Source organism: Mus caroli, chromosome 7 (assembly GCF_900094665.2).
Source record: "Mus caroli chromosome 7, CAROLI_EIJ_v1.1, whole genome shotgun sequence".
Lineage (NCBI taxonomy): Eukaryota > Metazoa > Chordata > Mammalia > Rodentia > Muridae > Mus > Mus caroli.
In genome coordinates, this window is record NC_034576.1 from 27,113,208 (window position 1) to 27,128,174 (window position 14,967).

Here is a 14,967-nt window from a genome sequence, read left to right on the forward strand (position 1 = left end):
GGCAGAGGCAGGCGGATTTCTGAGTTCGAGGCCAGCCTGGTCTACAAAGTGAGTTCCAGGACAGCCAGGGGTACACAAAAAAACCCCTGCCCGAAAAACAAAAAAAAAAAAAAAAAAAAGAAAGTGACTCTAAAAGAAAAGCTAGGCTTTGTGGGGTACATTTAATCTCAGCACTTGAGAGGGAGAAGCAGGAGGATCATTGTGAGTTCAAGGTTGGCTTGGTCCACATAGCAAGGTCCAGGCAGCCGGGCCCACACAGTAAGACCCTGTCTGAAAAACAACATTTAAGAGTGTTTTTTTTCTGCATGTCTGGTGCTTGAGGAAGCAAAAAGAGGATGTCAAATCCCCTGGAAGTGGACTTAGTGATGGTTGTGAGCCACCATGTGGAAGCTGGGAATTTAAACCCACCCTGCAAGAGCAAGAAGTACTATAAGCCCTGTGCCATCTCCGCAGCCATCTGAGAATGGACACTCTTAACAGAGGTGAGGAGGCCTCCCATTGTGACTTTAATGTCTATGGTTGCCCATGTTTTAATTAATAGGTTTCCTGCCCGGTGAATTGTCTACATTTCTTCTAAAGTGACTTGCAGGAATTTAGATGTTAAGTCCTTGTCAAGTTTATAGTTTGCAATTCTTCTCTCTAGATTACCTCTCTGCACTGTTGACTGTTTCCTTGCAAGTGGAAGGGTTTTTAGTTGGATGTGAATCCCACTTTTCCGTTTTGCTGTGGTTACTGTGTTTTTAGAGTAATAACCCAAATCTTCCAGCTCCATGGAAGAGTTCCTCCATATTTTTTCTAGTAGTGTCAGCCTCAGTTTGTAAATTGTAATCTGTTTTGAGTGGACTATGCCTGTGGTGCCTCTGAAGGTCCAATGTCATTGTACTGAATGTTAAAACTGAGTCTGACCAGCACCGCTGATTGCAGCACCACATAGGCCAGGCTGGCCCAAGACTCTGAGCAAGCCTCCTACATCAACCTCCCAGGGCTGGAATTATAGACCCGTGCTGCCACATCCAGCAGATCCTCCTGTGCTTTTATCTCTGGCCAGCTTTGTCAGTCACCAACTTTATGAAGCATAAACAGTTATAAATGTCATGAGGTTACACTAAAACTATCACAGAAATATAAAGATAGGGGCTGTGGCAATGGCTCAGTGGGTGCAGTGCATGCAAGCATGGAACTATGCAGTGCAGGATGCAGCAGTGCATGTCTGCAGTGCCAGCCCTCCTATGGCAAGACGTGGGGTGGAGACAAGAGAATCCCTGGCAGACTGGCTAGCTTGGTGTACACAGAGGGAAGGGGGGATAAGGAAAGAAGGAAAAATTGTTTATGAATCTTGTGGAGAGAGAAAAGTATGATTTCATAAGATTATCAGATGTGTACTTGAGAGTTGGGCATGGAGATCCATGGCTGTAATCTCAGCATGGGAGAGGGAGGAAGGAGCTTTAGGAGTTCAGAACCAGCCTGACATATAAAAGAGGCCATCTCAAAAACAAATAAACAGTCACAAAGTGTATTGAACCAAGGCTTAGTTAGACCTGTTGGCTGGAGCACCGAGTCCCCATTTGGTGATGGCTGCTCCGTGGTGCAGCATCTTAGGGAGGTCTGAGGGTTCTGTGTGCTGCTCAGAGCTTGTGAGTAGAGATGAATGCAGTGCAGAGCTCAAGATGGCCCTCACACAGCTCAAGACAGAACAATTGTGTCAGCCATGCGGAGGTTGAGAAACTCAGTTCTATGGCACCTAGACCAAATTTAGTAAGATTTTGTTCAAAATATCCCATAATATGGAGAGGGAAACATATCAAACTCACCTCCTGTGACAGGATGTTTTATAGCTAATTATCTCCATAAAGGATCATGGCTTAATTGAGACGACATAAGTGCTATCATAGATGAGGGAAGGTTCTCAGGACAGTGGTCCATGGTGCACAGTGCCATTCACTAACAGTGGGCACAGAATGCTGGACGCTGCCTGAGCACTGCAGCTGCAGCCCCTCCAGCCTCGCTGTGCTTCAGCCCTGAGTTTACACAGGAGGGGCCACCTGGATGCTGTGAGCCCCTGTGAGCCTTGATAGGTGGGGTTCCAGTAGGAAGATCTGAGATCTGCTCACAGTAGGAGGAGCGGCCCAGGTGCAGGGCGAGCTGGATCTCAGGGTGGAAGATGGGATCCCTTCTGCTGGCCTCTTCTGGAGGAAGTTCAAGGCAGACATATTTGTGCCCTGCACTCCCACACTGCTCCCTTGGCAGTGGGTTGTCTGGGTTAGGAGGGGATCGGCTTTGTGTAGACTCCTGTGTGCTTCCAATTTGTGTGTGGGAGGCTGTGAGCGGTGTGTGGGGGAGAGAGTGAGTGGGGAGGCTTGAGAAATAAGTGTAGTTGATGACATCACAGTGACAGAAGTCAGCCTGGGAACATCAAGTCACAATGCAGTGATGGCTTTCTTTTTGTCCCCCAGGGGAGGAAGTCTGAAGAAGAATGGCCAGCTCCAGTTCTCAAGACATGGTCTGTGTAAGTTGACATTTTTCTCTTTGACATAGGGTGACTTCAGGTTAGGTGACTCCTTCTTGTCTTTCCCTCTTGAAGCTTCCCAAGGATCCGGAATCCCCCAGCCCAGTCTGCCCCTTTCCAGTGAGGGCTGGCAGGTCTGAGCACTTCCTGTCTGTGCCTCTTCCAGCTGGCACTGGGGTTGTCTTTGAATGCATTCCTCCACACGTGCTCTCTGCTTGGTCTGTGCTCAGGGAGGACTGTCCCTGCAGTGGAGGTGTCAGTCCCACAGGGAAACAGGGGCCTTGGGGGCTTCAGAGCTTTGAGGGGATGGTCTCATTGAGTGCCCTGGGAAACCTGACTGACATCTGTGGTGTTGTTAGGCTAATGACCCTGTTATGGAAGGGTTATGGAAGACTGAAGAGACATGCTGACCACCTGAAAGGTTTTTTTGTTTGTTTGTTTTGTTTTGACCAAAAATTATAATATGGAATGGTATATAGTTTATAGAAGTCATTCTCATGACAACAAATCTTAATGGCATCATGTGATAGTATAATAAACTCACGGACTCACAGCAGTCCTTGTGTGTTTTACCCTGACCCCAGGTGACATTTCCCTTCTGTGGGTATAGCCTGAGGGATGTGGGTGGAGTGGAGAGGCACAGGTATTGGCTGTGTAGATGGGCACAGTTGTCGTTTATGGGGCGGGAGGCTCATGCAGTCAGGTGCCTTGAGCATTTCCTTATGGCTCCCTTCCCACGCTTGAGTCCTTTCCCTTCTGGTTTCCATCTTGAAAGCTTCCCCAGTTTCACTCTCCTTGTGTTTGCTCTTTCAGGGGTCAGTGACATTTAGGGATGTGGCTGTTGACTTCTCTCAGGAGGAGTGGGCCTGCCTGGATGCTACTCAGAAGGTCTTATACAGGGACATGATGTTGGAGACCTACAGCAACCTGGTCGCAGTGGGTAAGCCTGTGCCCCATGGATGGGGTTCAGTTCTCAGCAGCATCAGGGGCTCACAACCAGGTGTAACTCCAGTTCCAGGGGGTCTGATGCCTTCTTCTGGTCTCCATGGCCACCGTACTCACATGTGGTGCTCAGACATACATGCAGACAGGTCATCACATACAAAGAACATAAAATAAATTTTAAGCAATGGAATTTTAAAAAGAGATAGCTGACCTTGTCCTCCTGCCTAAAGGAAGAGTGTGAGATCTGTAGGGTTGAAGCTAGGATCTTCATAAAGTGGCTGCTTTTCTCATCCCTTGGAGATTCTCTCACTGAGCTCTAGGTTCAGTGAGAGATCCTGTCTCATGAAATTAAATGGAGAACACTCAAAGAAGACCCCTAACCTGTACACAGGTTAGTCTGTGTCCTTACACACATGCGGACAGGCATACCCACACACCCTGGTGCACACTCCCTCCCGAACACAAAATTACACCATACACGCACACATATGCAACTAAATAGATGAGCCGAATGATTTACTTAATAACTTGATTTAATTTTATTTAATAACTTGAATCGATTTAAGCATTGTAGTAGAAGTTTCATGACGAGCTGTCTTTTTCAATGGGCAGAATGTAAGGGTGAGCTGTAAATGTGAAGGAAGGCAGCTCAGAGAACGCTTATGATGAGGATTCTCAGCAGCAAGCTGCAGTGCAGTGGCGGAGCACTTCCAGCGTGCTCTGGGCCTGCGTGCCCTCCTCGCATGAATACATGAACGCATGGCTTTGTTTCTGTAGGTTAACCAGTATTCAAAATATCTGAGTATAGCATTTCATCTTAATATGAACCCTATCTCATAGTTAGCAACACAATCTAAATAATTAAGTTATTGTTATTATTTAAAATTTTTATTATTATTTGAATTTTTTTTTGTGGTGGTTGATTTTGTTGTTTTGAGGTTCTTTTTGTTTCTTTGTTTTTTGTTGTTGTTGTTGGTTTTGTTTTTATTTGTAGTGGTGGTGTTTTTTCTTTGTTTGTTTGGGAGGGTCAGGTCTCATGGAGCCCCAACTAGCTTTGGACTTGCTATGTAACTAAAGCTGACTTTGAACTTCTCATTTGCCTTCTTAAACTTCTTCTTAAGAGAAGTGACTTCAAGTGTGTGCCACCGTGCCAAATCTTTAGATGGAAAAGTTGAGCAGAGAAATCTGATGGGAGTCGCCTAAATGAATGTCATTATTAGTGAACTGCAGAGATGGGGTCTACACTAGACAATATGGGTTCATGTTCTCACTACTCAGTTCTGTTTTCCTCTTACGTGACAAGCCCTGTCTGCATTTAAAGGAGATTAAAACCCTAATCTGAAGCAGCTGGTTTCTTACCTAGGTTGCTTTTTCCTCTTTCTCTAATGTCTTTCTTCAGCACTATTTTTGGCTTTTAGAACTTTTTTATCTGTTTGTCAGAGACAAGGGTCTTTGCTCTGCAGCCCAGACAGCATAGCCTGGCTTAGTCCCACACCTGCTGGTCTCACAGGCGTGATCCACCATGCCAAGCTGTTTAGACCTTATAATAAAAAAAGTCTGTTTTTTGAAAATCTACACAGGCAGGACATGGTGGCATATACCTTCAGCCCCAGCATTTGGGAGGCAGAGGCAGGCAGATCAAGTAAATTCAAGGACAGCCAGGTCTACTTACTATGTTCTAGGACATCCTGGGATTATTAGATTGAGTCTCAATAAACTAACAAACAAGCAAATAAATGTATACACACTGAGCCATCTCTATCTTTCTTTTAAGTGGGAAGTTGCATTTCTAAGCCAGATCTGATCGTCTTACTAGAGCAGGAGAAAGAGCCCTGGATGACTGTGAAGGAAGAAACAGACAGGCCGAGCCCAGGTGAGTAAGAGTGAAGTGTTTCATTATTGGTTGTGTGTGCACACACGTGTGCAGGTATCCTAAGAGGCCCTAGAGAGGGTCAGCTCCCTGGGGCTGGAGTTATAGTGGCTGCTGAGTCTCTAACCCAGGGCCTCGGGCAGAGCTCTCAGAGTTCTTGACCACTGAACCAAAGCCAAGACAGTTTCAGCACCAGTGAAAGCTGTAACGCAGGGAGGGGCACCAAACGTTTGAATTCTGTGTCTTCATTGTCACTGTAGTCACGGTGTGATGGTGGCTCCTCCCAGCAGCACTGGGGAGGTGGCAAAGGCAGATCCCTTGGGCTTGCTGGCAAGTCAGCTCCAGGCAGATGAGAGACCCTGACTCAAAAAGAACAGATGGACAAGCCAGGGGAACATCTGAGTGCACACAGCACAGCCTGTGATGGCTCCTCTTTTTGTCAACTTGACCACTTTGGGAATTAACTACAACCCAAGCAGCTGGGTATGCCTGGGAGAGGCTCAGTTAAATCATTCAATGTTGGAGGACCCACTTTTTGTGTCTTTGTTTTACTTCCTGACTGTAGCTCCCCCTCCCTCCTCTCCATCCAGGCCTTCTTCCTGCCTCCTCACTTCTCATCCACTCCTCCTCCATTTCCCTTCAGAAAAGAACTGGCCTCAATTGACAACTAGCCATGGCAAATGGCGTTTCAGTAAGCATGGCCACCTCCTCTCCTAGGCCAGACAAGGCAACCCAGTAAGGGGAATGAGTCCCAAAGGCAGGTAACGAGTCAGAGACAGCCCCTGCCCCACTGTTAGGAGTCCAACCAGAGATTAAACCATACAACTGTAACATATGTGCAGAGGGCCTAGGTTGGGCCTATGCAGGCTTCCTGGTTGGTGGTTTAGTCTCCATGAGCCCCTGTGAGCTCAAGTTGGTTGATTCTGTATGTTTTCTTGTGCTGTCGTTGACCCCTCTGGCTCCCACAGTCCTCACAATCCTTCCCCCTCCTCTTCCTCAGGATTCCCCAAGCTCCGCCCAGTGTTTGGCTGTAGGTCTCTGCGTCTGTTCCTATCAGTTGCTGTATGATGCCTCTTTGATGTAGCAGAATATCATTAGGAATCATTTCATTCACCTTTTTTTTCTTTCTCTTTCTTTCTTCTTGTTGTTGCCGCCATTCCTGTTTGGTTCTATCTTGAGTCCTGTTTGGACTATCCAGCCTCTGGCTCCTGGACTTTGGAGAAGTCTCAGGGGTGGGCTCTCTCTCATGGCATAGGTCTCAAACTGGACCAGTCATTGGTTGGGCATTCCCACAATTTCTGTGCCACCTTTACCCCAGCACGTCTTGTAGGCAGGATATATTGTAGTCGAAGGTTTTGTGGCTGGGTTGGTGTCCAAATCCCTCCACTGGAAGTCTTGCCTGGTTACAAAACTCGGCCGTTTCTGGCTTTGCTAGGATTTTTTTTTTTATCCCCTATTGCTAGGAGTCTTAGCTAGGGTTACACTCACTGATCCCTGGGAGTTTCCATTGTCCTGGGTTTCTAGCTTCAGTTGTCTCATCAGTACTCTCTCCCACCCTCCTCACACCTGATCTTTCCTGTTCCCATCCCCATTCCCATCCCTACACCTCATTGCTCCCCCATGTCATCCCTCCTGCCCATCCACCCATGATATCTATTCTGTTTTCCCTTCTCAGTGAGATTCATGTGTCCCTCCCTTGAGCCCTACTGCTTACTTAGCTTCTTTGGGTCTGTGGGTTGTAGCATAGTTATCTATTACTTTATGGCTAACATCCACTTATAAGTGAGTACATAACCTGTTTGTCATCTGGGTCTGGATTACCTCTCTCAGTATAATCTTTTCTTGTTCCATCCATTTGGCAGGAAATTTCAAGACATCATTTTTTTAAATAACTGAGTAGTATTCCATTGTGTAAATATACCACATTTAAAAAAAAAATCCCTTCTTCAGTTGAGGCACATCTAGGTTGTTTCCACTTTCTGGCTATTATGAATAAATCTGCTATGAACATAGTTGAGTAAGAGTCCTTGTGGGTTGGTGGAGCATCTTTTGGGTATATACTCAGGAGTTGTGTAGCTGGGTGTTGAAATAGGTTGATTCCAAATTTTCTGAGATATCACCATTTTAATTTCCAAAGTGGCTTACATGTTTGTGCTCCTACCAGCAATGGAGGAGTGCTCCTTGTTCCACATCCTTGCCTGCATGAGCTGTCATTTGTGTCTTTAATTTTATCTATTCTGACAGGTGCAAGATGGAATCTCAGAGTCATTTTGATGTGCATTTCCCTGATGGCTAAGGATGTTGGACATTTAAGTACTTTTCAGGCATTACAGATTCCTCTGTTTAAAATTCTCTGTTTAGGTCTGAACCCCATGTTTTAATTGGATTATTTGGTTTGTTGATGTCTAGTTTCTTGAGTTCTTTATATGTTTTTGGATATCACCCCTCTGTTGGATATGGGGCTGGTGAAAATCTTTTCCCTTTGTATGCTGCCACTTTGGCCTTTTGACAGTGTCCTTTGCCCTATAGAAGCCCTTCAGTTTTATGAGGTTGATTGTTGATCTTAGTGCCTACATGGTTGGTGTTCAGTTCAGGAAGCTGTCTCCTATGCCAGTGTGTTCAAGGTAGTTCTCCATTTTCTATTCTAAGTCTTTAGACTTAGTCTTTTCCATTTTATGTTGAGGTCTTTGATCCACTTGGACTTGAGCTTTGTGCAAGGTGATAGCCATGGATCTATTTGTGTTCTTCTACATGCCAACATCCAGTTAAGTCAGCACCGTTTGTTAAAGATGCTTCCATTTTTTCCAATTTATATTTCTGGCTTCTGTATCAAAAATCTGGTGTCCATATATGTGTGGATTTAATTCTAGATCTTTGACTCACTTCCATTGATCAACCTGTCTAGATTTGATGCCAATGCCTCATGGTTTTTATTGCTCTGTAGTACAGTTTGAGATCAGGGATGGTGACACCATCACAAATTCTTTTATTGTACAGGATTGTTTTATCTATCCTGGGCTTTTTGTTTTCCTGTATGAATTTTAGTATTGTTCTTTCAAAGTCTGTAAAAAATGGTGTTGGAATTTGGTGGAAATTGTATTGAATCTTATAGGTTGCTTTTGGTAGGAAGGCCATTTTTGGTATGTTAATCCTACCAAACCGTGAGCATGGAAGATCTTCAATCTTTTGATATCTTCTTTAATTTCTTTCTTCAAAGACTTTAAGTTCTTGTCATACAGGTCTTTCGCTTGCTTGGTTAGAGTCAACCAAGCTATATTATTTGTGGCTATTGTAAAGGGTGTTATTTCTTTGATTTCTTCCTTAGCCCATTTGTCATCTGTATATAGGAGGGCTACTGATTTACTTTAGTTAATTTTATGTCCAGCCACTTTGCTGAAGGTATTTATCAGCTGGAGGAGTTCCCAAGTAGAATATTTGGGTTTGCTTATGTGTTCGATCATATCTTCTGCAAATAGCAATTTTTTGACTTCTTCCTTTCCAATTTTAACCCCCTTTATCTCCTTTGGTTGCCTTATTCTAGCTAAAACTTCAAGCACTACACTGAATGGATATGGAGAAAATGGACAACCTAATCGTGTCCCTGATTTTAGTGGAATTGCTTTAAGTTTCTCTACATTTAACTTGATGTTGGCTATTGTCTTGCTGTATGTTACCTTTATTGTGTTTAGGCATGTGCCTTGTATCCCTGATTTCTCCAAGAATTTTAACATGAAGGGGTATTAGATTTTGTCAAGGGCCTTCTCAGCATCTAATGAGATGATCATGTATGTTTTTCTTTGTTTGTTTATATGGTGAATTACATTAATGGATTTTCGTATGTTGAGCCATTCCTGCATCCCTGGGATAAAGCCTACTTGATCATGGTGGATGACCTTTTTGATATGTTTTTTGGATTACGTTTTTTTTAATTTTATTGCGTATTTTTACATCAGTGTTCATTAGAGAAATTGGTCTGGAATTCTCTTTCTTTGTTGACTCTTTGTGTGGTCTGGGTATCAGGGTAATTGTGGCCTCATAAAATTAATTTGGCAGTGTTCCTTCTGTTTCTGTTTGGAGAATAACTTGAGGAGTATTGGTATTAGCTCTTCTTTGAAAGTTTGGTAGATTTCTAGACTAAAACCACCTGGTTCTTCTTCTTTTTTTTTTTTTTTTTCCTGGTTGGAGACTTTTAATGACTGTTTTTATGTCCTTAGGGGATCTTGGTTTACATAGATTGATTATCTGATCTTGTTTTAACTTTGGTAAGTGGCTTTTAATGGAGAAAATTGTCCATTTCTTTGAGATTTTCCAGTTTTATGGATACAAACTTTTGAAGTAAGACCTAACAATTTTTTTGACTTTCCTTGGTGTCTGTTATGTCTCCCTGTTCATTTCAAATTTTGTTAATTTGGATAGTCTCTCTGTCTTTTATTTAGTTTAAATACAAATTTGTCAATCTTGTTGATTTTTCTCAAAGAACCAATTTTTGTATTATTCTCTTTGTTTCTATTTTGTTTATTTCAGCCCTGGTTTTGATTAATTCTGGCCATCTACTCCTCTTGGGTGTGTTTGTTTCTTTTTCTTCTAGAGCTTTCAGGTGAACTGTTAAGTCAGTAGTAAAAGATCTCTCCAATTTCTTTAGCACTGTTTTCATTGTGTTCCATAAGTTTGGGTATGTTGTTCCTTCATTTTCATTGAATTCTAGAAAGTCTTTAATTTCTTTCTTTAATTCCTCCTTCACCCAGTGATTGTTCAGTAGAGTTGTTTAGCTTCCATGAGTTTGTAGACTTCTATTGTTTCCATTATTATTAAACTCCAGCTTTAATCCACAGTGGTAAGATACAGGAGGTTATTTCATTTTTTTTTTTTTTTTGTATCTGTTGGGACCTGTTTTGTGACCAGGTACATGATCAACTTTGGAAGCTTGGTGAGGTGCTGAGAAGAAGGTATACTCTTTTTTGTTTGAGTGAAGTGTTCTGTACATCTGTTAGGTCAATTTGACTCATAATGCCTGTTAGCTCAATTATTCCTCTGTTTAGTTTCTGTCTAGATGACCTGTCCATTGGTGAGAAAGGGGTGTTGAAGTTTCCCATTATTGATGTGTGGGATGTGATGTGTGATTTAAACTTTTAAACAATAATTGGGTTTTTTTTTTGGTGACTATCACATCATATACCCCAGTCCAACTCGTCTCCCCCTCCTCTTATACCTTCTCTCCTCCCTTGCAACTCCTCCCAACAACAAAGGGGAAAAAATTTCATTGTGAAAGCTATGGTGTGTCACAGAATGTCCTATTGTACACACTTTTGTCCACACTTCTTTGCTTGCAAATGTTCATTGCAATGACTTGTTGGTCTGGAATGAGGCTTCTGGCTTCTGCTACTCTATCAATACTGAGATCTCAATGAGACTCCTCTCAGATATTCTGTTGTTGCCCTGTGTCATGGAGATCCTGTAGTTTTGGATCTGTAGGACTGGCCCCTTCGTGCACTCCAGCAGTTCATCAATGGGATAGAGTTGGGCTGGTCCTGGATCTGGGCATTAGATGTATGGGCTCTCCTGCTGTCACACCCTCGGGGCCAGCTCACCAGCAACCCCTACAAGCAGGTACAGCTCTACCCTGCTGTCCAGGTGAGGTGCACGGCTGTATCTTGACTATTAGAGCTGGTGAGGGATAGGGCCAGCTCTCCTACTCTCGTGACTCTGGAGCCAGCTCTCTCAGCCGCCATAGATATGGAGCAATGGGGGGGGGGGGCATCTGTCTGTGTCTCTCTGTCTGTCTGTCTGTCTGTCTGTCTGTCTGTCTGTCACACACACACACTGCTGTCCACTGACAAGTTGCTGGTCTAGCTTACCCATGCTCATGCCCTCAGGGCCAGCTTACCTGCACCCCCACCACCAGGGTCAGCTTGACTGTGCTGTCCAGGTGAGGTTCAAGGCCCGCTCTTCCAAGTGCTGCAGCAGGTGAGGGGCAGGACCAGCTCTCCCACTCTGATGATCTCAGGACAAGGACAGCTCTCCTGTCTGCTATAGGTGGCAAGGGATGGGTGGTGGCATCTTTCCCTCCCCCCTTGTCACTACATGGCAGAAAAGTGGTGGGATTAGCTCTCCCACACCACACCCCTGCCTTGCCTCCAGGGTCAGCTCTACTGTGCTGACCAGGTGAAGTGCAGGGCCTGTTTTCTCAAGTGCTGCAGTTAGTGAGGGGCAGGGACAACTCCCCTGCTCTCATGACTTCAGGGCCAGGTCTCCCACCTGCCACAGGTGGTGAGGGGTAGAGGAGGGTAGCTATCCCTTTTTAATGCCACCAAATGGGAAACAAGTGTTAGGGTCATCTCACCCACTACACCTGCAATATGCAATGCCCACTTTCCTGAGTACTGTGGCTGCCTAGGGGCAGAGTCAGCTCTCTTGTTTCCATGCCTCCAGGGCTAACTCATCTATGATGCCCAAGTGGGTGGGGCCAGTTCTGCAAAGCCCTCAAACATCAACATGTCCCTGGTGGCAGCCCAGACCAAGAATGTTTGCCTGACCTTTGGTGGTAACAGACCCCTGATGCTACAGGGCCAAAGACTCAGATTTGGCCCCTTATGGCAGCACAGGCCAGGACCCTACCATGGTCCCAGGTAGCATCACCAGCCTGTCAAATCTGGCTCTTCCTAAATACCCTCAACTTTCCAGAACTGCCTCTACCTATTGTGCCCACACCCTTCTGTTTCTTTTCCATTTCTCCATCACTTACTTGCTTCCCCATGCCTGCTTGGTGTCCTACTAGTGGCCATCTCAGGCTGACTCCTAACGTGGCCAAAAATAAAAAAATAAACCAAAAATTAAACAAACAAACAAATAACAACTGCAACAGCAAAACCTTTCAAAATAAAAAAGCACATACAAAAAAAATGTTACTAATTGATATCATTTTGTCTTATATGCTGTGTTTATGTCTACCACTGCATGTTTAAACGCTTTTTGTTGAACTCTTAGATGGTTGGCCACTGATATGACAGTTGATACTAAGTGTTTCATGTATCCTTTTTTGGGCTATTATACACAAACAATTTTCCATCAATCCTAGTTAATATAAACAATCTTTTACTATCATACTAAGAAAATGATCATTTTAGTAGTGCTACCCATACAGTCTTATTTATGTATTTTCCTATTTTGATTTAATTTGGTTTAACTTAATTTTGTGGAAACTTCAGTGTCACATTTCTTGAATGTATTTATCATTTGGCTTCCTTAGTCTTCTTTTTCTTCTCCCCTTTTCTAAAAAAAAATTTCTCACATAATAAATGCTGATTGTGGCTTCCCCTCCCCCTGTTCCTCCCACTTTATTCCTACCTCTCCCATCTGGATCTACTCTGTTTTTCTCTCTCCTTAGAAAATAAACAGGCTTATAAGGGATAATGATAATATATAATATAATATATATAATATAATATAATATAATATAATATAATATAATCTGACACATTGGAATGGGACAAAAAAAAATCCACAACCAAACACAGAAAAAACCCAAGTGAAGGCACAAGAAAGAGAGACCCACTTGTTTACACACTCATGAATTCCATAAAAACACTAACCTGGAAGCCATAGTTCATGCACAAAGGACTTGGTGAAGATTGGGTAGTGCAGGCCCTATGCAAACTGCCGCAGTCTCTGTCAAGTCACATGAGGTTTTATTGTGTTCATTTACAGAGTCTTGTTTTCTTGATGTCTTCCACCCCTCTGGCTTTTACACATTTTCTTTTTTTTCTTTCTTTCATTTTTTGTTGTTGTTCTTATTGTTTGTTTGTTTTTCAAGACAGGGTTTCTCTGTGTAACCCTGGCTGTCCTGAAACTCACCCTGTAGACCAGGCTGTCCTGAAGCCCAAAGATCTGCCTGGCTCTGCCTCCTAAACGCTGGGATTAAAGGATTGGTCTACCAGCGTCCAGCATTTTACATTGTTTCTGTTTATCTCCTCTTCCATAGGATTTTGTGAACATTTAGGGGAGGGTTTGATAAAACACCTTCTAGGGCTGAGTGTCCAAGGTCTCTCAATTTTCGCATGTGTTTCGGCAGGAACTCTTCTTTACAAGTTTGGTAGAATTCTACACCAAACCACCTAGCCCTGGCGTTTCTTTGGTTTGGAGGCTTAGTTACTGACTCCATTTCTTAGTGAAATGGAGTTTTAGGTCTGTTTAAATTGCTTAGCTGATCTTTATTTACTTTGGTAAGTAGTATGTATCAAAAACAAACAAACAAACAAACAAACAAACAAACCCACCAGTTATTTTTAGACTTCCCAATTTGGTGGAGCGCAAGCTTTTAAAGTATGTTCTTATGGTTCTTTGAATTCCCTTAGTATTTGTCTTTATAGCCTCCTTTCATCTTTAATTTTCCTCACTTGGATCTTCTCTCTCCACTTTTTAGGTAATTTGACTAAGGGTTTGTCAGTCTTACTGATTTTCTCAAAGAACCAACTCTTTCTTTCATTGATTCTTTGTATTTTGTTGTTGTTGTATTGTTGTTTCTATTTTACAGAAGTTAGCCCTGACTTTAATTATTTCTTGCCTTCTACTCCTTTTGGGTGTAATTTCATCTTTCTATTCTAGAGCTTTTAGGTGTGGTGTTAAGTTGCTAGAGTGAGACCTCTCTAATTTTTTTAATGTAGGTTCATAGTACTATGAACTTGTCTCTTAGAATGCCTTCATCATATCCCCTAAGTTTGGTTGTACTGTGTTTTCACTTTCATTCGATTCTAGGAAGTCCTTGATTTCTTTTATAATTCTGTCTTGGCCCAGTTTTCATTCAACTTGACCAGTGTTGTTCAGTTTCCATGGGTTTGTAAGCTTTCTGAAGTTTCTGTTGTTATTTATATCCAGCTTTAACCCACGGTGGCTGCATAAGTTACCAGGTGTTATTTGGATTTTCTTATATCTTTTGATACTTGCTTTATGGTCAATTCTGGAGAAAGTTCAATGAGATACGTAGAAGAAGGTAAAATCTTTGATGTTTGGATGAAATGTTTTGTAGGTATCTGTTGTATCCATTTTGTTTATAACAACATCAAGTTAGCTCTAGCATTTCTCTATTTAGTTTTGGTCTGGATGATCTGTCTATTGGTGAGAGCAGGATATTGCAGTCTCCCATTATTAGTGTGTGAGTTTCAATATGTGATTTAAACTATAGTACTGTTTCTTTTATGAATTTGGGTGCCCTGTGTTTTATGCATAGAAGTTGGTGGATTTTTTTTCTTTGATAAGCGTGTATAATCACTCCCTAACTTGTCTGTTTGGTATGAAGTCTATTTTGTCAGATATTAAAATGGCTACTCCAGCTTGTTTCTTGGGTCTGTTTGCTGGAAAAACCCTTTTCCAACCTATTACTCTGAGATTATGTCTATCTTTGTTGCAAAGGTGTGTTTCTTCGATGCAGCAGACGATTGGATCCTGTCTGGGTCTTTTTATTGGAGAATTGGGACTGTTAATATTGAGAGATATTAATGAGCAGTGTTTTGATTCTTTTTCTTTTGTTGTGGTGGTGTGTATGTTTCTCGTCTTTTGATTTGCTGCTCTTGATTTATTTATTCCTTGTGTTTTCTTAGGTATAGTTAATCCCTTTAGGTTAAAGTTTTTCTTCTAGTACCTTTTTTTTTTT

General features: G+C 42.7%; 1 protein-coding gene across 2 annotated transcripts in view; it reads left to right on the forward strand.

Moving 5' to 3' along the window:
* The window catches only part of LOC110298309 (zinc finger protein 60-like), a 22,467-nt gene that overhangs the window by 1,721 nt on the left and 5,779 nt on the right, over positions 1 to 14,967 (forward strand). The window contains exons 2-5 of one of the 2 annotated variants that reach the window (XM_029479226.1): positions 322 to 482; positions 2,454 to 2,506; positions 3,320 to 3,446; positions 5,226 to 5,324. In XM_029479226.1, coding sequence (XP_029335086.1) covers positions 2,474 to 2,506; positions 3,320 to 3,446; positions 5,226 to 5,324 — 259 coding nt within the window. In that variant the 5' untranslated portion in view covers positions 322 to 482; positions 2,454 to 2,473. The remainder of the gene's footprint in view (positions 1 to 321; positions 483 to 2,453; positions 2,507 to 3,319; positions 3,447 to 5,225; positions 5,325 to 14,967) is intronic. The other variant, XM_021167475.2, reaches the window with a different exon arrangement.